This window comes from Podarcis filfolensis (assembly GCF_964270895.1).
Source record: "Podarcis filfolensis genome assembly, chromosome: 6".
Lineage (NCBI taxonomy): Eukaryota > Metazoa > Chordata > Lepidosauria > Squamata > Lacertidae > Podarcis > Podarcis filfolensis.
The window spans coordinates 58,273,266-58,299,281 of record NC_139609.1 but is presented as its reverse complement, the minus strand read 5'-3'; the positions used below and the strand labels follow the sequence as shown (position 1 = coordinate 58,299,281).

The following is a 26,016-nucleotide window of genomic DNA, read 5'->3' as shown; positions in this document are numbered from 1 at the left end:
TTCCAAGGCCAGGATAGCAATCATTAAAGCTCCATGCCTTTGCGGATTGAGATGGAAATATGTTGTACAAAGTATACATTGCTGGCTCCCTAGAATGAAAACTGCTGCCAGTGTGTACAATAGTGAGCAAAAGGAACCAGTGGCCTGAAGGTGATGGAAAGTAGTTTTCTAAGTTCTTAAGAAATGAGCAGATCCAGAGTGCAGGGGGGCCACAGACCAGAGGAACAGACTCTTGCACCGGGGTGTTGTTTCCGGGGTTTTGTTGGGAGAGGGGTTGTTGTTGATATAAAAATAAAGATACAAAAAAAAAATCAGTATCTTTTTAGATTTCTGTGGAAAATGTTCAATTTGGTTGTTTACTTTTTGATGAGTTTTAATTTATTGCTTATGACTACTTTCGTTATGTTTGTCATTATGCACATTTTTTTCATGTTGTAAGCTGCCTTGAGCATTTTAACTATGGAAAGGCGGCATACAAATAAAATGATTAATTAATAGAATGATGATAAAGCACTTATATTCTGCATGGTGCAATGCAGGTAGCTGCTTTATATCAAGTCAGAATATTGATCCATCTCACGCAGTGTCGTCTGCACTAACTGGCAGCAGTTCTCCAGGGTTTCAGGTAGAAGTCCTTTTTTCCAGCCTGACTGAAAGTCACCAGCAATTAAACCTGGGACCTCCTGCCTTCAAAGCTCTTCCACAGAGTTGTAGTTCTGCTCATATTACACTCGCGCTTTGGGTACTTTGAGCAAGGGTTGTACCGCGATGGTGGAGCACATGCAAAAGGTTCCAGGTTGAAACCCCATCCTCTCCTGATTGGGCTTTGAAAGCTTGTCTGGAGCCCATAGATAACCCCTGCCAATCAGTAGATAATACTGAGTTATACAGACTGGTGCTCCGTCTCTGTATGAGACAGATTCCCATGTGCTTAATCTGATGGCAGTGAAGGAGGTCCACAGCTGCTCCAGCTATAATTTGCCAAATAAGACCTACTTTAGATAATGTACGCAGGCAAATGCCATCCTTTCTTCCCCAGAGGAAAAGTGTCTGCTTGTGGTGCTTCTAGTACCTGCTCTAGCAGCCTGTGAATCAAAGTGGGGTGCTCAGCATGACAACAGGAATGGCAGAAATGGAGCATCAGTGAAAGAATGAAGCTAAGGATTTCTTAGTAGGGTAGGGTGGGATGGAACCTATGACCTAATTTTCCTAATGTAGGGTATTTCCTCAGAAGTATTACCCAGAAATGAATCTGACATTGGGCTCAGCGTAGGCTCTGGGAGGCACTGCCTGAGGGACACTGCAAAGATTTACAATTCACTCATTTATAAAAAGTCAGAGGGAAGAGAAGGCATATGAAAGGGTAAAGCCCTGCTTCTCATGTGACGGCTGATATTCCACCTACTCTCTCTCCCACCCACCCCGGCCTTGGGTGTCTTTATTTTCACTAGGCCTTATTTCCTGCAGCCTGAAAGTATGTTTATGGCTGAATCAGGACCTGCGTTTGCAAAACACAGGAGTGTGTCACTTTAGGGCAGGACTTGACAACCCAGCCTTCTAGTGATTCAGAAAGTGAGTTGAGAGAGACTATGTGCAAGGTGCATAACCTCCTGTCGTCTTGCTGTATTACCTCTCAAGGAAACTTACTTTGGCTCCATCATGCTGCCTGTTATGAATGTCATGCGTTTAGGTCAGCCTTTTCCCTAATCTGTGGTGCCTCCAGATGTTCCAGGCCACAACTCCCATAATCCCCAACCACTGACCATGCTGGATGTGATTGATGGAAGCTGTAGTCCAAAACATCTAGAGGGCACCCGATTTGGGAAGGCAGGTTTAGGTGATGGTTGGAAGGATATGGCTGCGCTGATGCAGCCAAGGAAGGCTACGCCAAGGAAAGATGGGCATTCCAGTTAGGATGTTGCCTTGGATTTGGAGCCAACTCACACAACTGTGACTTTGCACACAACCACTACAACTCGGGGACGCGGGTGGCGCTGTGGTCTAAACCACTGAGCCTCTTGGGCTTGCCAATTGGAAGGTCAGCAATTCGAATCCCTGTGACGGGGTGAGCTCCCGTTTCTCTGTCCCAGCTCCTGCCCACCTAGCAGTTCGAAAGCACGTCAAAGTGCACGTAGATAAATAGGTACCACTCTGGCGGGAAGGTAAACGGCATTTCCGTGTGCTGCTCTGGTTCGCCAGAAGCAGCTTAGTCATGCTGACCACATGACCCGGAAAAACTGTCTGCGGACAAACGTCGGCTCCCTCGGCCAGTAAAGTGAGATGAGCACCACAACCCCAGAGTCATTCGCGACTGGACTTAACTGTCAGGGATCCTTTACCTTTGCCTTTTCCTACAGCTCAGTACTATCTTAAACTTCCCATGAGGTCAGGGACAATCTAGTTAGATGCTGGCCATGATCATATACAGAAATCCAGTGACTCAGCATCCAGAGAGAGACTTGGGAATGGGAACCATAACACTGAAGCACCGAAGTCCGTTAATCTCTGCAGGAAGATGATGTTTTAAATATCAGAAGTGTTTGAACATCTTAACGCAAAAGGCCTCCAGCAGTTATCAGAGAAACTGGGATACAGTGCTGCTGATAGCCATGCCCTGATGCAGTCACACCTCCTCTAGGTTATAACAGGTAACATTTACATGTATTCAAATGCGCCTGTTCTTTTGCCTCCTCATAGTTAAAGAACCAGATTTTCAGGATTGCGCAGAAGGTGGAACAAATGTACTCAGATGGAAAATGCTTGTTATTTGAGTGCGTATATTTTTGTACAAACCCAGAGTTTGGTGGTCATTGCCAAGCAGCTGGGTGCCTAATCTTGGACTCCTCTGCAAACCTGCCCCCTTTTCTGTCTTTGTCCCAGAGGTGCAGCTGCATGCGTCTGCCGCGTGTGCATTGATATGCACAGCTGGTCAGTTCTGCAGAACTGAAACTTCTGCATCGGAAACAAAAGGTTGTGCTGAATTTGACTGTTAGGCGTGGCTTCAGGAAGTGCTGCACCAGGTAGCATAGTTGCAGAGAGATAGCTGTGCAGAGCAGCAAACCTTGCAGGGATATTTGCTTAGCTCAACACTAGTAACATAGATGAGTCAACGTCCGTCACACCTCAGAACTTCCAGGCCTGGTGGCGATACTTGCCAGTTGCACAGAGCAAGCAGGTTTCAAAGCAAATGGAAACTGCACAGTATGTGGGAAATTATGCAGTAGATGCTGGCAAGATGTGTACCTTTGTTAGGTATCTGTTCTGCTTTCTACAGGCATGTAAGACTGAAAGGATACAACGTAGGGGTGGGAGTGAGCCGTCTAGAGCCATCCCCGTCATGCTAATGAAACTGAGCATGAGGCTTAGGCAGGCCTCGCTCCTCAAATATAGTATAAATTTACCCTGATAGATGTGCAAAAACAACCTCGTCAGAATGACAGTTCTATCAATGACCCCTCACTTTCCCTTTTTAACGGTTCGGTGTGCTCACTTTGAAGCCCTTTCAAGGTAGAAATCAGGCATTCCATTGATGTCACATAATAATAATAATAATAATAATAATAATAATAATAATAATTATTATTATTATTATTATTATTATTTCTACCCCGCCCATCTGGCTGGGTTTCCCCAGCCACTCTGGGCAGCTTCCAACAAAATATTAAAAATACATTAAAACATCAGTCATTAAAAACTTCCCTAAACATGGCTGCCTTCAGATGTCTTATAATCATCAGATAGTTGTTTATTTCTTTGACGTCTGATGGGCAGGCGTTCCACAGGGCGGGCGCCACTACCGAGAAGGCCCTCTGCCTGGTTCCCTGTAACTTCGCTTCTTGCAGTGAGGGAACTGCTAGAAGGACCTCGGAGCTGGACCTCAGTGTCCGGGCAGAAAGATGGGGGTGGAGATACTCCTTCAGGTATACTGGGCCAAGGCTGTTTAGGGCTTTAAAGGTCAGCACCAACACTTTGAATTGTGCTCAGAAACGTACTGGGAGCCAATGTAGGTCTTTCAAGACCGGTGTTACGTGGTCTCGGCGGCTGCTTCCCGTCACCGGTCTAGCTGCCGCATTCTGGATTAGTTGCAGTTTCCGGTTCACCTTCAAAGTTAGCCCCACGTAGAGCGCGTTGCAGTAGTCCAAGCGGGAGATAACTAGAGCATGCACAACTCTGTCGAGACAGTCCACGGGCAGGTAGGGTCTCAGCCTGTGTACATGTAAACAGATGGCATAGTATTTTGTTGGGAGCTGCTCAGAGTGGCTGGGGCAACTCAGTCAGTTGGGTGGCATATAAATAATAATAAATAATAAAATTATGGAGTCAGACTGTAGGGCACTGCACCATGGTAAGAAAAGAAAACTATATATTTCACAACTATGACCAGTTCTGTTCAAATAAGGGAAAGAACACTAAAACACAGCACCAAGACAGGGTTGAAATGACATTTCTCCTCCTTTTAGTAAATGGCACCTGTTCATCTTATAGGTATATACTGGGGGATGATGTGTTCAGAGAATTCAGGCAGGACTGTGGGCTGCATAGGATCATCTGGTTATAAAGTGAAGAGGAAAGACCAGTGATATGAACCTCCATTTGTGCTATTAAACATGATCAATCTACTGCCTTAGTTACATGCCAGTTTTGGCCTTTGTGGAGATAAAGGAGCTCAGTTTAAGGACCAGCAAATCGGTGGCCATATATGATGATGCCAATAGTTCATGAGATCCTTCCTTCTGATTGCCTCCTGGCAATGCTGGTGATCCATTTATTTATTTATTGCATTTACATCCTACCTTTTCCTCCAAGGAGTTCAAAGTAGCATACATGCTTCTCCCACTTCTCATTTGATCCCTACAGCAACTTTGTCAGGTTGGTTGGGCTGAGAGGCCATGACTGGCCCAAGGTTACACAGTGAGTTTTATCATGGCTAAATGGGAATTTGAACCCTGTTCTCCCAGGTCCTAGTCTGACACTCTAACCACTATGCCATGCTGGTTCTCAAGGAGGAAAAGAAGAGCATATACTACACAGCACACAAGCTCTACTTCTTTGGTTTGCATGCCATATTCACAGGGCCGTCTTAAGCATATCTGGTGCCGTGGTGCAAAGATCCCTCCACCCCCCCCTGTTTCCTAGAGTTGTCGACCTTTTTTAAGGGGGGGAACCCCCAAAGTTGTTGACCTTTTTTAGGAAAGGTTCCCCATAGTTGTTGGCCTTTTTTTAGGGAGCTGACACCACGCTTATACAAAATAGAAGAAAATCTAATGAAGTCCTCAGTTCCAAAGCAAGACTCATTCAAGACTCAGCAGTTCTTCTAATTCATCCTCATGATTCAAATCACCACATATCAAAAAGTTAAAGCAATCACCAGTTTGTTCTTCTTTAAATAAATTGATAAAGACACAGAGAATGAAGTTCCTGGCCAATTTGTGTTTTAAGTACAAAGCCGACGTTTTCAAATATTGTGGGGGGTGGGTGTAAAGCAGTGACATCCTGAATCTAAAAAGGACCCAAAACTTGGGCCACAAAGGCTGCAGCCCTAACTGCACTTACCTGAGAGTAAGCCCTGCTGAATCTAATAGGATCTTAAAACCCGCCCCCGTCTTTAAAGGACTTTTTGTTGGTGTGTGTTTGTTTTTAACCACTAACTGCATGGAGAGCACACTCTCGAATCCAAACTTACCTCCAAACTGAGTCCTAATGGTAGTGCGTCCCCCCAGCTTTCCCCTCCCACGGCCCCAAATCTGAATGAATCCCTCCTCCACCTTTTTCCTTGACGGAAGGGGCGGGGGGTGATGTTCTTGGCACGCCTCCTGCTCCTTCCCACCCCCGATCTGGGCAGCTCGAGGCTCGCTTGCCACGTGGGCTTCCTCAGCAGTCCTGCTACTGCCGCGGGGTGGACAGGAAGAAGAGGGGCGCCACGTAGCTTTGCACACCGCTGACGCTGCCTCCTCTCCCAGGCAGGAAGCGAGAGAGCGCGGCTGGCCGTAGGAAGACCTGCTGCCACTGCCACCCAGCATGCCCTTGCAGCTGTTACTGGTCAGTCCCGGACTCCCACTGCTAGGCGCCCCTGATGGGTGGGTGCTGTGCCGCAGGGCGCCACTAACCCTAGTGGGTAAGACGGCCCTGCATATTCAGATACACTGCGAAGGCATATTCTTTTCTGGCAGCCTGTTCCTTAGCATAGCAGCAAATGCTGCCCCTGGAAAGAATTCCTCATAACACCTACACACCCTCCAACTGTTGTTCTGGTACAAGTGAAAACACACACAATGTTTTACACAGTACCCAGAAGGGCAGCCATGGGGAGGCTTGCAGCAGCGAAAGGGCAAACAGTGCCAATTCGTGCTGGAGACTTGCTGGTGCATTGTGGCAAGAGCAGATTTGGTGGGCGGCAGCCTGCACCAGGTCCATGAAGGAGATGTATTGTTTTACACAAATCTTAGTAATGGAGTAGAAAGCAAAAAAAAGGTATGACCTAATCATGGAGGGGGGGAACTATTTGGGGATTGGATGTGGCCCAGACTGGATGTAGCTGAACATCTCTATCCAAATGGTAAAGTAATGATAGGTTGGCCACTTAGGCATTGCCCAAAAGGAGGAATTGCCTTACCAAAAACAGGGCAAAAGATGGCACAGAGTTGCACAGAATGCACTAAGGCAGTGTTCTCCAAACTTGGGTCTCCAAGCTGCTTTTGCACTACAATTCCCATCAGCCCTGACCACTGGTCCTGCTAGCTAGGGATGATGGGAGTTGTAGTGCAGAACAGCTGGAAACCCTGCACTGAGGTATGAGCATAGGCATGCATATTTATGCATGAAATAATTGCTATTATTTAAATATATCTTACCATAGTGAGGAGGAGGGTGACCTGCAGGCCTGCTCAGTCAGCTGACTAGGTCTCCCTGTTGATGGGCAACTGCTCTGCCTTTATAGGGTACTTTTTCTTTAAACTGGATGTGATCTAGATATCCCACCAAACAGAGGCGGGCTTTGAGTGGAGAATTGTTCTTTTTAAAGTAGGACACGTGGCCACTCTGGGCTGAGAGCTAATTCTCTTGATTAGCTTTATCCACGACTCACATATGGAAAACAGCAGGCAAGAGATGTTAAGTGGCCTTGTCCAAATCTATTGTGGAATAAGGGAACTCAAAGCTGCAGTGGAGCTTGAACCCAGGACCTGTGGAGTTCAGCCTGTGTGTTACTACTGAGTCTCCTGTGCTGCCAGTAGACCAGAGAAAAGCTTGTGAAAAGGCTTGACCTTTATAAACACCAGGAAGAACTTGCTGATGGTAAGAGCTGTTTGACAGTGGACTCTCCTTCCTTGGAGGTTTTTGAGCAGAGGTTGGATGGCTGTCTGTCATGTACGATCTAGTTCAGATTCCTGCATATCAGGGGGTTGGACTAGATGACCCTGGGGTATCTTCCAGTTCTACAGTTCTGTGATTCTAGGAGCTTTTTTGAGACAGGGGTCTGCCTCTTTGGCCTGAGCAGCAGAGGGACACGTCCCAGATCTGTGCAGCCTCATTTGCATATTATGTAAATTGCTTGCTAATTATGCAAATCAAACATCTTAATTGGGTACGTTCTACCAATTGCTTAGTGTTTGCTCCTGGCTCGAAACTTCCACAAAATTTGGGGGGAAGAGATCGGGCCGCTTGCTCATGCCAGGAGAGAAGAGTGGCCTTTCTCATCTGTTCCGCCTGCCTTTCTTCTCTGAGTCTAAGAGTGCAGCAAAGGCAAATTCTTCTGAATGGGCCGCAGCTTAAAAGCTCTGCACATGCCAATGAGGACCAGAATAATGCGGTATTTCTGCAGTGAAACGCTGCACTGAAACTGCAGCAGGTACATCCGGAAGGGGCATGAAGTAACCGCCCCATTGGACTGTATGACTGCTGGAAACAAATGCCCATGAGAAACAAGCCAAATTTATCAAGACAATTCAGCCGCCTCATTTCACTTCCTGGGCGGGAATGAACCTGACTTAGTTAAGCTCTTGATATAGTTGGAATTAAGTCATATCATGACCGACGTGTCCAATTGATTTCAACTTACTCAGCCTAGATGTAGTGTTTTCCTGTTTTCCTGGAGCTGTGAGAGACTGGAAATTTGCCCTTGCAAGGCGAGGAGCTAGGTTTTCTGGGGAACCATGTCTACCCTGGTCTGAAATCAGTGAGTTATTTCAGAATCAGGCCACGCTGTAGGCCTCAGCTGGCAGGTGAACAAATTAACAAGAAAGCAGGGAAGGTCAGAGGTCAAAACTAGCCTACCTTGCAATTAATTCCAGGACTTTGGTAGGCCCAGAGCATTTTGGGGGCAGGGTTGCTGTGCCTGGAGCAGGAGGAGGGGGTTGGTTCACAGATTGGTGAGCCAGGATTTTTGAGACGCTGCTTCTGACCTTGCTGTCTCACATCATCATTTGAATTGGAAGCCCGATGGTGGTTTTGCCAAGCTGATGTGCTTCCATCTACAATAAGGGTGAGTCGTAGCTAGATTGCAAGCCCCTGGTTGAACCTCTGACCTTGTTGGGCCAAGCCTGCCTGACTTTCTCATTGCTTAGCAAGTAGCTACCCTGCAAGAGGAGTCACATGTACTGTCTCCCAGTCTTGTTTCTGGGCCCAGTTCAAAGTGTGTCCCCCCCATTGTACCTTTCCACATCTTCAGGGGACCTCCTCTAAATGCCTCTGCCAAGTGAAGCTAGGCAGATGTTTATCATAGGGTGGGTATTCTTGGTGGTAGCATCCCAGGGAAGCTGGCTGGGCACCTTCTTTAAGCTCGTTTTGGCCCCAGGTGAAAGCTTTACTTCATTCTCCCAAACTCTGTAAAATTGCAATTTTAATGTTTGGAAACACTTTATATGCTAGGTATATTCCTTTCCCTGCTTGAAAATATCTATGCTGCAAAATGTTAATTTATGAGAGTCTGTTTTATCATTATATTTCTGACAATGCTAGTGAGTAGCCTTATAAATATGTAAGTGGAAATAAAATTGAATGGAGGACTGAAGTTGAACAATGGTAGGAATGGAGAAAGGGCTCCATTAGGGTTTTTTTTAAAAAAGGTGGGGGGATGTAGGAATGAGAGGATTTCACAATTATGTTGAAGTTAGAAACAGCCATGGAGTGCTGGTTTTGATTGGAACAGTGCTTACCCACCAAAATTTTTCCAATGAAAATAGGGACATTTATAATTATAATTATAATAATTTTTACCTCGCCCATCGGACTGAGTTGCCCCAGCTACTCTGGGTGGCTTCCAACATATATAAAAACATAATAAAACATTAAAAATTAAAAATGTCCCTATACAGTGGGGAGAGACTTAATTCCTTCACCTGTGCCATTTTCCCCAAAGTAAATTGTGTTCTTAGCTCTACTTGGGGTTGGCGGAAGGTACCTAACTGTATCATACCTTACAAGGGACTCCTGAGTTCAGGAGATGAGTGCTAAAAATGCATCACATTCTTTCCTTGGAACTTCTTAAGCAGAAGTTGGATGGTCATTTGTCATGGATACTTTAGTAGAGATTCCTGCATTGCAGGGGGTTGGACTGGATAACCCTCAGTCTCTTCCAGCTCAACAGTTTTGTGATTCTATGATTCTGGCCAATTAGAAAAAACGAACAAACCACACAATAGCTCTTCTTCATTTTCAGTTACACATTATTCTTAATAGTGAGTTCCCACCTTGACTAGAATGCTGAAAGGTAAGAAGATGACTTATTCCCTATGAGTCAGGAAAAAGCATGCAGCCTGTGCATTTCCCTTAACATCTCTGTCACTGTTTTCTTCTACTTTTTTAAAATGAAAATTAAGAAATGGGGCCAACCAGTGTCCTCAAAGAGTGGGACAGGCTTATTTAGGCACACGAGGTCTTCCCATTTGGCCCACAAAGCTGTTTCTGCCAAGCCACACCCACCTCCCCTACAGCTGACCTCTCATGATGTCGGGTGAGGATCAGGTAGCAGTGGGGCTTGCACAAAAGGGGCTTTGCAGCCCTTATCTGATTGGTGGTGCCTGCAAAGCCCCTTGGAGGCTTTAAGCACAAGGCAATTTTTCAGGCGCCTAAGTGGACCCTACAAGGCACGCTTAGAACTTGGGCAAAATCTGCCTATCAGCAGGGTAACTCTCTTTAACTTGCTTCTCCCCCAACCATTGCTTGTCTTTCTTCCCCATCCCACCGGACCTTCCTTTGCTCTGCTCAGCCTTCATCCCATGAACCAGCAGCAGCCCCTGACACAGATCCTGAGTTCCCTGTAGAGGGGGGCAGAAGAATGCAGGCAGAAAGCCTGTATGGTGACCTGGGAAGTGAGGGAAGAGTTAATGGAAGAATTGCAATGGAAGCTGCAAAAGCTGGCACTTTCTACCTTCCAATTCCCTCTTCTCCCCATTATTGGAGGAAGCAAAACTACAGCTGTCTCCTCTTTGCAGGTATAACCTTCAGCTCTCCAGTTTGGATAACCTTGGGTGTGCTCTGTTTCGATGACCTTGGGAGCTTGACGCCCTACCAGACGAGTAAAACATTAGCAACTGCCTCTGAATTACCGTTTTTCTGCACATCACACCGGGAACCTCTGTGCACCGCTCCCTCTGCAGGGCGAGGAACCTCTGCTACATCCCCCCACCCCGTCCCCCACTCCCCAGCTCAGCTGCCAGCAAAGCCATCTTCACACACTGCAGTTTTTGCTGCCTAATTTGGGGGTGGGGGGTGGGGAGGGTGGCAGGCTCTGCTCTGAATTCCCACGGACTTTAGCACAATCTTTCTGCTTGACTTCCCTTGTCTGTCCCCAGAGCTGAGCAGGTGGTGCTCAGCTGCTGCAAACACAAGAGCACGGGCCGCAGGCTGTTCGCATTTGGGCTGGCGCGAGCCCTAAAGTGTGCAGACGCACATGTCCCTCGTACCAGATGGGTTGCCTTCCCCACCCCTCCAGCTCTCCTTTCATGTTCCGCCTCTTTGCACGAGGTTTCCTGCAGTTGTAAGCAGAAAACTGGGAGGGCAAGGTTAGCTGGGATGCTTCCCTTTCTGATTTTGCTGCTCTTTCTGGGTGTGCTAGTCCTTTCTCTGCACCTGTCCGGTACCCTCCTATAATCCAAAGCAAAATATGTGATTAATGCATTGCTTGTAACAGAGCAGATGGAGCTAGTAAGGTTTTTAATCAAGACCTGATGGAAAAGAGGTGGCAAATCAACTGTTTTCTCTGTTGCGGGACTAACGCTCTGTATAGCCTGGGGTAAGAAGCCTTTTCATATGAGGGCTGCATTCCTTTCTGTGTAACCTGCCAAGGGCAGTATGGTGCAAACGTGGGCAGAGCAGCAAATGCAAATTTTCCCTTTGGACAACAGTTCAGTTTCTGCACACCCACCCATACCCACCTCTCTGTGGCAGATTTGAGAAGTTTCTAAGAGAGAATCTAGTGTAGGGGTCGGCAATTTTTTTAAGCTGTGGGCCCGTCCACTGTTCCTCAGACCTTTTGGCCGTCCGGAGAAGCAGCACTGGGGGGGCGGGAGCTGGAAGAAGAGGCGAGGGGGGCAAGTAGTCCTCCTCCCCAGCCCCAGCTGCTGCGTTTACCTTCCCAGGGGCTGTCGCTGCTGCCACTACTTCTCGTGGGTAGGCAGAGCAAGCTTGTCTGCTCTGCTCTCTGACCCACAGGAGCACCAGGGCAGCGGAGAAGGAGGGAAGATAAGCAGTGCAAAAGGGCTGGCTCCGGAGAGGGGCTCCTTAAAATGGTGCTCAGCCAGCTCAGCCCCCTTCCTCCTCTAGGCAGGGCAGGGAGAAGCCAGGAGGAGGGAGGGAGGAGGCACCGCTTGTGTGTGGGGGGGGGGAATGGAATGGCGCAGCCCGAACAGAATCCCCACGCCAATCCACGGACAGTCCGCGGACTGGATCCTGAAGGCAATTGGACCCATTGGCCTTAGTTTGCAGACCACTGATCTAGTACATCTGGAGGCGGCCTAAAACACTTTTGAAATGGACGTGTAATCAAGAGAAAGGCGTGGCTTTTGATTTGGCAGTGTCTCCTGATTCAGGGGGCCTGGCTAACAAAGAAATGGGATTGCATTTTGAACGGTACTAAGAATGTGGGCATCTGCATAATGCCAGGCCACAAATCTAGAGGTTTTCCTAAACTTTGAAAAAACTGTCGGCCACCTGCATGGAGGATGGCACACTGATGCACTGTCATAGGAAGTGGCCTTATACAGAGTCAGACCATTGGTCCACTCAACTTGGTATTGTGCATTTTGCTGGCAGGAGCTGGTGGGAATTGTTGAAAACTGGAGGGCAGCAAGTTGGCCAAAGCTGGTCTGCTTGAACAGTTACAGAGTCTCAGGTAGAAGTCTTTCCAGTTACCTGCTACTGAATCCTTTAAACTGGCAATGCAGGGTTTGCACTTGCATACAATTGATGTGCTGTATCACTGAGTTGCCATTGCTCCTTGAAAGTTTACAGGGGATAATCTGCGGCCTCGGTTCATATAGGGATCTTGACATCTGCAGACTACTGTACACAAGCTCTAAAGGGATTGCTCGTGTCTCGTATCGTTGACTGTCCACTGTATGGGCACCTTGAAGCAGTACAGCAAATGGCTTCCAACTTCCAGCTCTTGGCCATTGACCCACCCCACTTTCTTTCTTGTTTCCTGTTTTCCCTGTTAGGTTGATTCTGTAACTCACTCATTACAGAGGGCAAATCCAGGTCTGCCAGCGACTCTGCCAAATCTGACTCCCCAAACCAAGGCGTACAAGGCTTGCGTTTGTTGCATTCACATTTTTAATTTTGGAGTTGGGCCCTTGTACGCTTAAACTGTATTGGGAGGCACTGTTGCTGCAGCTGCCTGTGACACATAGGATTGTAGAGTTGGAAGGGACCCTGAGGATCATCTACTCCCATACGGAGATTCAACCTACAACCTTGGTGTTATCAGCATCATGCTAACCGACTGAGCTATCACATGATCTGCTATGGAGTGGCATATCTCAGCAATGAATTACCATTACTGTATCTGTATTTCAACTATACCAAGTGTAATTGGCAAATTGACAAACTCTACTCCAAGGTTTGTTTGTGTTTATTGTTCTTCTGCAGGAAAACACATTTTAAAACAGCAGCAGCAACTTGGGAGAATCCCTAAAAGGGTTTCCTGCAAAAGATCTGCAGTCACAAGGGCAGCAGCTCTAATTTGTTTTGCTTTGGAAGGACCTTCAAAGTCTTGTCTGTTCCTTTGTAGCTCTGTTCAACAGGCTGTAAACAAAGATACTAGCCCAAACCAGACACTGCGGTTGCTTGTAATATGCTTTCCCCCTCCATGAGAAGTGTTGTGTTGCACTTTGCTATCATACCACATTGACAGGTACCATAACTGGGAATGCAGTTAAGCATAAGTTGAAAGAATTTGAATAAGTTGTACTAATGCACACACACATGCACAAATACAAATTTCTTTGTTAACCTTTGGCATACTTCTTCCCAGCTTCAGCATCAAATAACTAGATTTTTATTCTAAGCAATGAAGCTGCTTAGTTACTGAGAGTGTGCTAAGGCATCAATATTACCTACTCAACTTGCCTCTTGCACTCTAGGTCAACAAACACTCTGAGATTTAAGATATGTTCCCGCCTGCCCAGTGATCAGTTGGAGCCCTGCTCAGTCTTTCCTAACTAAATTTTCTGAGTGTTCTATAGATGTTTCCTGGCCATCTTCAATTTCACAACAACATAGATTGGAAACATTTTTAGGTTGAAATTTGGATTCTCAGGAAACAAGTCTGCAGCATATTCTGTATATAATATTGAGTGGAATGCATATACATTTGAGATCACTCAAATGTCAGGCAGTTTTAAAAGAAATAAAATACGAAGGTCTGGTAATCTTGTGCCCATTCTTTGGAGAATGGGGTCTTCTCAGAAAAGGGGCATCCCTTGCCTTTTCTGTGAAAGACAGATCTGTGAAATGCTGTAAAACAGAAGACCAGCCCAGTGCAATCCTTTAAAAGAAGCACATCACCAGTTAATTTCTTGGCACAAGGCAAACAGGTCTAGAAGATGTCAGGGGGATAATAATACTGTTAATTTGTAAGGAAGCAAAACGTGTTTGTCTTGGCTCTTCATTTTTTAAGGATTGAATCTGCCTTCTTTATTAATAGTATCCCATGAGGATTTCCAGCTGGAATATCCAGCAGGATCCTTATCTAACTCACTTCAATTGGAAGGGAAATGTGTCTTATTAGCGAGGGAAGAACAGACAACAACGAGAGAAGTCCTTAAAAAGAAAAGTCTTCTGGACTCTCATCTTATTTACCAGCAAAGGCCTGTGGCTGGCTGTTCTCAGAGATTGTAGGTACAATTTTATATACTGTTTAATTTCAAACATTTCTAAGCTGTGTGCAATCATCTCTAGGTGGTCCAAGGTAAGAAAATACTTCTTTAGTTTCTGGGTCGTTTCGCATGATGCTTGTAGAAGCTGCAGCTCTTCCTATAGGGAGACCTACCACAGAGAACAGGAGTCAGTTGGCACCCAGGAGCAGCTGGCATCTTGCCACAGCTTTATCAAGCAGATAAGCACAGAGGTAGAATGCTAGGCCTATGCAGGGAGAGTCATCAGATAAACCCGTAATAAGAGGCTGCTGCAATTGAAGGCTGAAGGGCAGCCAAAAAGCCACCACACTGGCCTTTCATGTGGTTTCTCATTCGCCTTTGATCCTCCTCGGTTGCCCCCCCCCCCACAATGCTTACTCCCTTCCTCAGGACTCAAATCTCTGTTCTCTTAAAGAGAGCAGATATTTCTCCCACCACACACTGTCAGATTGGGCTGAGTTTTTGTCTTCCTTGTGTTTCTCAGGAGATGCATGAATGAAATCCGTTCCTTTCCATCTGGTGCCTGTACTGATTGGCAGTGGCCCTGTGAGGTCTCAGGCCTGAACCGGAGGTGCCCAAGGACTGAACTTGGGACTATGCGCATACAAACCATATGCTCTGCTACTTCAAAGGTGGAGATTTGGTACCGATTTGCATGTGCAGAAATTTAGAATCATAGAATTGTACAGCTGGAAGGAACCCCAAGGGTGCCTGCACAGGCAGGGAAAAAGGCAATTCTTCAGATATTCCAGCTTCAAGCCATAAAGGGCTTTAAAGGTCAAATCCAGCACAAATAGTTGTTGTGGTTTGTTACCTTTTTTATATCCCATGTTGTAGTTCTCAGGGTGGCTTACAATGAGAGGCGGAGGCTCACTGCTAATATAGGCACAAGTAGCTTTGCTGATAACATGCCAAAAAGTGTGCTTTTTAGTGACATGGTAGATCTATGCATGTTAGAAAATAACTGGAAATTATCCCTTTGGACATGCACCTATATAGGCCTGGTTTGAAGTGCTTCCCCTTATAGAAATACTACGACTTGCCTCTATAGCTGTTCCTGATCCCGATGGTACACCTTACTTGAGTCGGTGTTAATCTGCCTACTGAAAGTTTGCATGGAGCAGGGACAGGGAACCCTCCTTATCACTGGCATAGATGACATTCCAAGATGAGCCGTGAAGATGAGCAGCTATTGTTGCTGGCATTTGTCTGTCTCAGGAGACAATGGAGGAGTACGACTTTGGGAGTGAAGTCAAACTGTTGGAAGGTTGCAGCCCTGGCTGTGTCTGTAGAGACATGTTTTGTTGCAGCTGGGGCAGATGAAGGTGTCCAGATGTAATGCTGCAGATGCGCCATAGCGTTTCTTTTCTCTGTACTCCTCCCTGGTCACTGCTACGGATGCACAGCCTGACTGTCTGGCCCCAGGCATTGCAGTCACCCTCAAGGAGAAGATGCAGTGAGTTACCTATCTTCCATTTAGCATCTTTCATTTAGCATTTGCTCTGTAAGCTTCCGTTTATTGGAAGAAGAGTAGAAAAGGGTGAGTTAACTCATAGCAGACATGCTGTGTGTCATGCCTCTTCCTTGCTAGGAGCCATAGGAGCACAAAGGGGACCCAATGCATAGAACACTATTATGTTGTGCCGATGCCTGATTATCGTCTTCCAAAGCAACTACTCTATTCCGAACTTAAAAATGGAAAGTGTAATGCTGGTGGTCAACAAAAAGACTGTCTCAAGGCAAATTTTTTTAAATGTAGTATAAACACCAACAATTGGGAAACACTTGCCTGCGAGCGCTCCAGTTGGAGAACAGCCTTTACCAAAGGTGTCATGGGCTTTGAAAACAGTTGAACTCAGGACGCAAGGGAGAAACATGCTAGGAGGACGGTGCGCTTGGCAAATCCACACTGTGATCAACTCCCGCCTGGAAACCAATGTCCCCACTGTGAAAGTACGTGTGGATCCAGAATTGGCCTCCACAGTCACTTACGGACTCATTGTTAAAACTGTGTTTATGGAAGACAATCTCACTCGGCTACAAGTGATTGCCAGAGAAGAAGAAGAAGAAGAAGAAGAAGAAGAAGAAGAAGAAGAAGAAGAAGAAGAGCCATAAAACATTTGAGGGGGCTGGGACACACACACTCCCAAAGTTGACGAGCATTGCCATTCAAATGGTGTGCATGCCCATGTCTTGTGATCAATTATGTAGGGTGGTGCTTACCTGCCCCCCCCCATGTTAATCATGTTGGCACCTCAGCTAGGAACAAACAGAGCTGCCTTATACCACGTCAGACCATTGGTTTGTCTATCTCACTATTATCTTCCACTGACTGCCAGCAGCTCTCCATGCTTTTGGATAATGAGGTTTCCCCAGCCTTACCTGGAGATTCCAGGGATTAAACCTGGGACCTTTTGCATGCAAAGGATGTGCTTTACCACTGGGCTACAGCCCCCACTCTGCTTCCATGCTCTGTTTGTTTCAGCATTCACATATGTTCAGAACTCAGACACACCCAGTAACAGCTCTCTCTTCACATGCTCTTTTGGAGAGGGCAACACGAGTGAAGCAGTCAAGGTCAGGCTTGGCAGACCCTCTGCAGCGACAAAAGCACAAGAGCAGAATGCTGCCGAATCATCAGGACAGAAGCCGTTAAGCAGGAAGTGCTGCGTCTTGCCTTCTTTTGTCTTTCCTTTTGCAGATGGTGCTCACATGCACATCATGGCTCACGGGATTTCTTCTCTCAGTCCTACTGATTACTGCAGTGACTTTGATAAAGCCTCTTTCTGCTGTTCTAGTGACATCAAGTAGCTGTTAGGAGAAATGGCTGCAGCTTCATGGATGAATTTGAGCATGGGAAATAGCTGGTTCTAGGAGTTAAGGGTTGATTTGTGTACAGCCTTAAAAAGGGGGGGGGGGACCTAATGCAAGCACAATAGCTTTCTGCATTTAAGGTGCAGCCCAGATGATCAGGACTGGGATAAGGATCAGTGTTCAAATCCCAGCTAAGTTATGGAGCTTCTGGGGTCACTTTTGCTTGACCCAGTTGCTTTCTTTCAGCTTAACGTAACACAGGGTTGTGATGAAGGAAATTACCTTATTTTATTTCTCTCTTCAGCCCAATATTGTCTCTGCTGATTTCCAGGTCTTGTTAAAACTGGGAGACAGTGGTTTACTACAACCCAAGGTTGCAAACCATGGTTTGATTGTGGTTGCAAACTGCTAGTATTGTGGCCAGAGCTTAAATGTTTGGACATAACAGGTAAGTATATACGGCTTAGCAAGTCTTGGAAGTATTGCATTAAGTCGAGATCGGGGGTGAGGAGCCACGACCAATAACCATGGTCATTATGGAATGAAGATTATTACATCTGAACTGATTCTAAAAGTGGTATCTGCAGATATTTTAATGTCTTGTTAACTGGCTTTCACAGCAGAGCTGTAATAGTAGTAGCTGTAAATTTTTACTCTCCAATCAAAATGTTTGATGAAGATGTGTGCAGCGAGGTTAATACAGAGTTACAATGGTACCTAAACTTAAATGGTGCATGAACAATGGTACTTAAACCCAAGAGAAAGGGATGAAGGATTGAATGGGCCTCATATGCACAACTCCCTTTTTAAGTATCCAACACGGGGCTGGAACATAATGGACAGGATATGCTCTTATTGAAATCATTTCTTGCCTCTGCTGTGCCCATTTTCTACACAAACAACATTTTTGGTCCACAATGATTTGGCATCCCTCAGTAAAATCAGATTGTCCTGTGGGTGGAAGCAGCCTGCCAAGAGTTGCTTGCAAGTTGCCACTATTGGGAGGAAAAATGCACTCAGGAAAACATCACCCTGTACTAATTTTTCTTCTTTGGTGCTTTTCACTTGAATACTTGCTGCTGCTGTTTATTTTCTTTCTGTTGCTGCTTATTTAACCCTAAGCAGGTTCTTAAAACCTATCAGTTTTACTGCTTTGAAATTGGCATGCGATTGCACAACTTTGCTGTTAGTATCATAATATTTGGAAGCAACATCTTAAATTTGGTGCCATATATTTCTATGGGTGTAGTGCTGCTGGTGTGACTACCTTAGGTCAGGCTGCAACACAGTCATGAGTTCTGAGTCCAGCCCACCAGCTGAAGACCAGTGGTTTAGAGCGGAGGGGAGGAAACGTGTCCAGAAGTTGCTGACTTACATCTCCCATAATCCCTGGCCAAGCTGAATGGGCAGATGGAGTCCCACAATATATGGAGGGCCACAGGTTCCCCACCTCTGGTCTAAAGCAACCCATTTGATAGTCTCTGAAGATGTGAGGTTTGGTATTGGTCGGACATTGAGAAGCGAATAATTCCAAACCCATTGTATCATGGACTCCTGACTGACTTTTATAGAGGGAGGGTTCCTGATCTCACGCTTCCTTGCTGACCAGGCCATGTAGTTTATTGAGGACATCGGAACGCTTCATATCTGGCTTGGCCACGTTTCCCAATAGTTTTATTATCTGTTGCTATTATTTTGCGCCGCATTGTTTGTTGTGGTGAATCATGAGCTGCTAGTCTGTGGCCGTTTTGCTGCATAAGAACAGTGTTCACATCATGTCGAGTGCTTCCATGCAAATTGCAGCAAGCTGCTTTGATCAGCCAGAGTATTATTAATTAAGGGCCTGGAGCGCCACAGATTGATGGGATGCAGTGAGGAGACGAAGGAGGTTGCTGTCTCACTGATGCCAGTAAAAATAGGGCACCTCTTCAGATCCCCTGCTGGGTTTCCAGTGAAGTGCTTTAAAGTCGTGCTTCAACATATTTGCCTTTGTGTAAAGGAAGAATGCCATCAGATCCTCATGGAATAATACTTTTTCTCACTTTCAGACACATTCATTTATATATTCTTTATTGCAGTTTTAACATGCCTTTTCTCCAGAGACCTCGGGGTGACCTTTGCCCTGATGACAGTCCTGTTTGCAATATGCAGGATTAGCCCAAGACTGCCTGTTGTAAACATTGCATTGTGCCTCTTACTGTCCTATTTCACATTCAGAAGCCAGCTGAACTGGCAGTTGCATCTTACTTCAGCTCTGGTGATGAGAGGACAGTGCAGCTCTGTCCTTGTCACCACTTCCTGCTCTCCAGCTTCTGCTGCTGAGGCGGCTGCTCACTCTGTCTGATGGTAGGGCTGGTCCTAGGTAACTGAAGTTAAGAGAAGCTGACTGGTCACTTCTGTTTGATTTGTGCAAGGAAGCATTTGACATAAAGAACTTTATTTTTTAATGGAAGTGATCTCTCTAATACATAGTTCTGATTATAGACGGTCAGAAGCAGGTTATGGAGCGGAGTGCCTTTGAAAAAGTTATGTTGACCTGCTTTGTTTGCTAGCAACAAAATTCACAACCATACCCCATTTTTTAGTGACGGAGCTAAATTAAACAGCAAAAAGCATTTGCAAGGTTTTTTTCCTGAGCTGTTAGCAGATCCACAGGTGTTGGGTTAAAACAAATCCAGTCAAGGAATAGAATAGTGTGGTGAAGTGGTTAGAGTGGTGGATTGGGATCTAGGAGGTCCAGGTACAAATCCACATGCAGACATGAAGTTCACTGAGTATTCTTGGGAAATCACTATCTCCTGGAACAGGGGCAACCTTCTGAATGTTGCTGGACTACAGCTCCCTGACCACTGGCCATGTCGACTAGGGCTGATGGGAGTTCAAGAGCATCTGGAGGCCAACACATTGGCTACACCTATCTCAGACTGACCTACTTCACAGGATTGTTGCGAAGATTAAAATAGTAGGATCTAACCTTTGAATTTGTTTGTCAGCCTGAGACCTGTTGTGCAGGTAGATGAGATTAAAGTTGCTAATGACCCACTGTTGTGGTCTATATAAACACAGAGCCAAGCATGCTCCATTGTACAGTGGTACCTCGAGTTACAAACACCTCAGGTTACAAGCGCTTCAGGTTACAAACTCCGCTAACCTGGAAGAGTTACCTCGAGTTGAGATCTTTGCCCCAGGATGAGAACCAAAATTGTGTGCCGGCGGCGCAGCGACAGCAAGAGGCCCCATTGATGAAAGCACGCCTCTAGTTAAGAACCATTTCAGGTTAAGAACAGACCTCTGGAACGAATTAAGTTCGTAACTAGAGGTACCACTGTATTGCAGAACTGTTGGGCAGCCCCCCTTTTATAGGAATGCAGAGCCTCTGCAGTGCTGCATGAACCTCCTGAGGCTGTTCTGCTCTTTCTTTGTGATCTTTTCCTGCACCCAAGATAGAGATTATTCTTCTCTGAGCAGCCTTATGTGGCCTAGCCGGAGCAGATCTCAGGACCTCAACTCCAGGAAGTGGAATTCCAGGGTAGGTGATCGGCTGGCTGAGTGAGATCTGGCCGCCACTGAGAACTCTGTGGTCGCTGTGGTTTGCATGGTTTGGGGCTGGGGCCAATAAGACAAGTGGTGTGTTTATTTGGTTTTTCTTCTTTCTACACTTGAGTCATGAGAGGGAGAGAATCGAAAGGACTATGTTGTGCATGTCCCAACAGCTCATTGTTTGATCTGCTCTTTTCAGGTAGCAGACTGCTTTGACCTCTGATAAAGGTTATGCGCAGTCCAGTCACTTGCATATTTACTTAGAAGTGATTAAAATTGAGTTCAGTAGGGCTAGGTGAAATAGATTGTCAAAAGAGGACAAAAGTGGACACGGATTTGAATGAAATTTGCCTAGAGTAATTTATTTGTATGGATACAAATTCAGAAATAATTACTGTACTTTTAAATATCTCGCCATGGCGAGGAAGACTGTGACCAGGTGACCTCTGCATTTGCTCAGTCTTTGCTCTCTAGGTGCTAACTGTTGATGGATAATAGTCTTCTGCTATCACTTCTTTATCCTCCTTAAACCAGATTTGGATCTGTCTGAACTGTAGTGTCCTATGGGTTTTCACTCTCTGAGAACATCTTGCAACAGCTATGGCTAATTCAAGGAACAACAACTTCAGTTATCCTATTTACTGGTGCACAATACTTCAACACTCAGCAGGGCAGCTAGGACTTGCTAGGCAGGTGAGACTAAGATTCCCACTGAACTATGGAGAGAACCACATTGAGAAAGGGGAGGGGAGTTTCTAGGACAAGCCACACTTGCTATGCAGATGGCCCCTCAAGTGTAGGATGTCTTCAAATAGAGGACTGCCCGGTCTCCTCTGTGAGGTAGGACACATGGACTACCTTGCAGTAGGGTTTGCTCCCAAGTAAGTATGTATAGGAGCACACCCGTAGCTTGTCTTTACTTACAGCATCCAAGTGTGTCAAGAATATAGTGGAAAACTAATAGAGTGTAACAGCAGGCATACTGCATACTCAGGAAGCCCTTTAAGATCCAAATACTGGCGTTTTAGCTTATTTAAGCCCTGCAGATGTGGCATGGCATGTATCTCCTTTGCCATCGAGCTCTCCCCTTTTCCATCCTTCTGTCAATCTTTAACTTCTTCTCTTGCCTCCAAACAATGCTGCATTGTTCAGTTCCGGAAGAGGCGCTATACTTTTTGCATAGTATCTGGCTCTAAATGAGTCACATCATCGGTAGAATATGGTCTAAAGAAAATGAGGGCGATCTTGACAGTATGAGGAAATTGACCAGAAGGCTTCTGGGCTTCCTTATCCTTGATAGAAAACAATTATCTTATTCTGGTCTCATCACTAATCCCAAAGTTGGCTTCAAGAAAGTCATGTGAATGCTCTGAAGTAAATTTCAAGGTAAACTTCAATCAAGGCTTTTTTTCAGCCGGAACTTTCTGGAACTCAGTTCCCGCACCTCTCAGGTGGGTGCCATTGTCATTATGAGAGAACGAGGGGGCTTTCATGGTGAGTTCTGGCACCTATTTCTCTAGAAAAATAGTTAATTTAGTTACTCTTGTTGAGTGTGTACCTCATATACTTTTCATCAGAAACTGGCAGAAGACATGTCCTCCTGAGGGGCAGATAAGCACTAAGACCCAGCTTCATTTAAGGACTGCCATCCTCCCAAAAGTGCATGTCAACCAAAACTCTCACTAAAGCTGATAATTGTTCATGAGAACTGGCCTGTTTACACTTCCTTTTGGTTTCTTCACTTGTAGGTGACTGGTGGCACAGCATGACTTTCTTCCTAAGCCCTGAACTGAGCACCCAATAGTCACTGGATTCAGTGGCTTCCCCCCTGCCCCCCTTACAAGAGATGTCTGGAACTAGAGGCAATGGAGAGCACTGGAAGTCCTTGGAGTCTGTGGGGATCAGCCACAAGGAGCTGGCTCTTGCGGAAGCCCTGCAGATGGAGTATGATGCTTTGTCCCGCCTGAGGCAGGATAAGGAGGAGAGCCAGGCGAAGCAGAATACTGACCAACCTCTCATTTCCTGGGATGATCCAATTCTGGATTACAACAAGCCTGCTGTAAGGAATGACTGCCACAATATCAAGGTCATGAGAGGCCTCTCTGGCTCAGACTCTACCCTGAACTACAATGCCCTCTCTGGCCAGGAGGTTTCGAGAGCTTTTGGGACCAACAACTCTACCTCATCCAGTCTGCTGCCTGAGCCAGAGAGCCAGCCTTGGTTGAAGGGACCTCTCTCCAGCGACTATTTGTACATCTTCGACAGCACGGGGGGTGACTTCCTCACTGACCCCCCCAATAGTACACCCCACCAGAACAGCAGTAGCGGCAGCTCCCCTAAGAAGCTTTCTCCTCCCCCGTTGCCCCCTCGCATTGCCATCTGGAATGCCTCTGAAGTGAACCAAGCTTCCTTGAAAGGCTCCCAACCCAATGATATCAACATGTTCTCCTCAACCCACGAGAGGGCTGATGGAAAATTGCTAGGCCGTAGAATCTCGGAAGAGGACCCGTACAGCACAGTGGACTACGATGGCATCAACGACGCCATCACCCGGCTCAACCTCAAGTCCACTTATGACACCGACCTTCTGAGGGATGCCCCATGGAGCTGGAAGGAAGGCAGAAGCATTTTTGAGAAAGAAAGCAGCGGGAAGCCGGTTGCTCGCAGCAAGACTATGCCTCCTCAGGTACCTCCCAGGACCTATGTCTCCAGGTCTGGTGGACGGAAGAATTCTGGACCCAACAAGAACCGGAGGATATCAGCAGATCCGGTAAGGCCATTTTTATGTAAGCGGAATGATGTATGCCTAAGGAGCCTGAGTGGTGTGGCAGAGGGATGCACATAATGTTCCCTGCCTTTGTTTTCAGATGCAGTGTGTATCATTACAGGAGTCAAATTATTTGGTACATTTCCTAGCATTCACCAAAACCAAACTCTTAGTCCTTAGTAGAAGTTTTTTATTCCGCCAAAGATTATTTGTAGCTACATCTCAGAAAAAGTGGCATCTCAATGGATATAACTGTTTTCTATGCTAAGTTAAGCCATCAGAAAATGGTTAGGGAATGCCTGCTATAAGGCTACCTTCTCTGCTTTCCCCTCTCCTTTCCCCCACACATATTATGATACAATTGTTGAAGGATATCATGGAAGCTTTTGTACGTACAACTATAGGTGCAAAGGCCACCACCCAAGGATGTATGCGTTCTTCAGTGTGGACATTTGGGTGAAGGGTCAACTGAAATGTTGTTTAAGCCCAGCTAAGTACAACCAAGTGTTATAAAAGGAATCGAAAAGAGACAGAGACAAAGTTTGCATGTTTTGAGTGACGGTTTGTGAACCTATCCATGGTACAGTGAAAATCAGCTTTTGATTTCTAGGCATTTGAATTTGACAGCATTTGAAATGTATGAATCCTTACTAATATATCATGTTCAAGGGTCTTTAATATTGCTGTGGGATGCTTAAAATGTTTCTGTCCATCAATAACAGCTCTTTTCTGTGGGGGGCAAAGGGTGCTCCGTGTGTGCTACGCTTCCGATTCTGATCAACTGCTTCCTTTTTTAAAAGAGCAACAACCTCAAGCCCTCCCAAACATACTGAATAGATTTAACATAGTTTGGTTGCTTAGATTTCAAGTCCTCGTGCAGCTGTATCCTGTGTGGCTCATAGGCATGCAGTTTCACAGTAATCCAGTCCCACCAGTCCTCATGCTCCTGGTTCTCTACCCTTAGTATCTGCTTAACATATGGAAACAACAGATCTCTTCTCCATTTCCCCAGTTTATGAAGACAGGACCTTGGAGGACAGCTATTGCTTCATCAGTGAGGCAGCTCAGACTGGGAGCTTACATAGGAGCTGGAGGCTCCACCCCTTCCTGGCTCTCTGCCAGGCCCCGATTCAAGCAGTTGCTGCTATATGCTTCTGAGTCTTTTTGAGTCGCTTTAAGTATAGCTAGTTGGACATTTCAGCAGCAGTTGGTACTGAAGGTCCTGCTTTTTAAGCCATTTCTTCTGTTTTTAGGAAGTAGGGGTGCGCTGGGAGGCAGAAGAAATCTAGTCAGTCTGTGAGTTTTGTTTTTTTCTCCATTTCTCATTTTTCCAATCTTAAGTTCAGTTTGCATCAGTTTGCATTTTTTAAAGTCCTCATGAAAATATGCTGTTGTGCTAGTAGGCTCTTGACCTACCATGCAAACTTTTGCAAGCAATACACCCTCTAATATACACTGACTTTTCAGGATCCCAGCAGTATGGAGGTCTGCTGAAGGGCCCTGCTCCCCTTTCTCCTCCTCTAGGAAGACCATGGGTTGCACTCATCACCCAGTCCCACAACGTTAGGTCTCTTCTCTGTGGGGGAACCACTCTCCGTTTGTCCATTTTACACGAAAATGCTGAACTGAAAGGCAAAGTTCTTGTGGAAGTGCACAGAAACAGCTGCCTAGGATGCTTCTGGAATAACAGATTCTGAACTTGTTTCCTGTTCCTCATCCTGACTTAAATGTCACCATGGGAATTCATTGTCCCACTTGTATGTTGCCTCTACGGAAGCTTGCTGGCACACATCAGCTGCCTTGAAAGGGCTGTCTACATCTGTTGTGCTATTTATATGATCCACACAACAGCAGTCAAAGGGAAAGGCAACGTCCAGTAAAAACTTTTTCCAAAAGACGTGAGTCCATCCTGGCTGTTAGAGCTCCTGTTTCCCAGAAGCTACAGCTTCTGAAATGTCACGTGGTCCTCAGGCCAATTGTTAGTAAGCAAGGATTGGATAGAGTATTTGCATCTTCACTTACCTTCCCAATCCTTTTTTAAAGGATCCTAAGAAGAATCGCATAGCAATAATTTTATAGAAGGAATCCTTTGCTGTAAAAGATTCTTGGAAACGGATATCCATGGGGATATCCTTTCCTTGCTGCTTCTGGGATTCTGAATGGGTCTAAGGCGTATTTTTAGACATAAGAGTAGATGACAAATACCTCTGGCATCTGAAGGATATAAATACAAGCAAGCTCTCCACCGTCACTAAACTTCATGGGACCAACTCTCCCCGTACGCTCAGTGAAAAATGTTGTCAGAAGCTGCTGGCAGAGGTTATGTAAGTCGTTCTCTGCTTTTGCTGTGCAAGAAACTAATTATAAAGGAGCATTAAAATTGTCTTTAGTGTCTGTTGTGTTCTGTCCTTTTCTCTCTCTTTTTTCTCCCTCTCTCCCCCTGTTCCTCTAACTATTTGGTGGGTTAATTGCTCTGACAGTGGGACCTTTGTTTGCTTTGAAGGAGTGAATTGAGGCTCTGAGACCATGCGTGCACTCTGGCCT

The 26,016-nt window shown here is 45.9% G+C and overlaps 1 protein-coding gene and 1 long non-coding RNA gene across 4 annotated transcripts in view; both read left to right on the top strand.

Moving 5' to 3' along the window:
• Positions 1 to 26,016, top strand: part of LOC310764401 — a 468,487-nt gene that overhangs the window by 156,670 nt on the left and 285,801 nt on the right. The window lies entirely within an intron of this gene.
• The window catches only part of PIK3C2B (phosphatidylinositol-4-phosphate 3-kinase catalytic subunit type 2 beta), an 86,416-nt gene that overhangs the window by 2,368 nt on the left and 58,032 nt on the right, over positions 1 to 26,016 (top strand). For 2 of the 3 annotated variants that reach the window (XM_083618106.1, XM_083618107.1), the window contains exon 2: positions 22,454 to 23,475. In XM_083618106.1, the coding sequence (XP_083474232.1) occupies positions 22,552 to 23,475 (924 nt within the window). In that variant the 5' untranslated portion in view covers positions 22,454 to 22,551. Of the gene's footprint in view, positions 1 to 22,453; positions 23,476 to 25,306; positions 25,797 to 26,016 lie in introns of those variants that run through there. The other variant, XM_083618108.1, reaches the window with a different exon arrangement.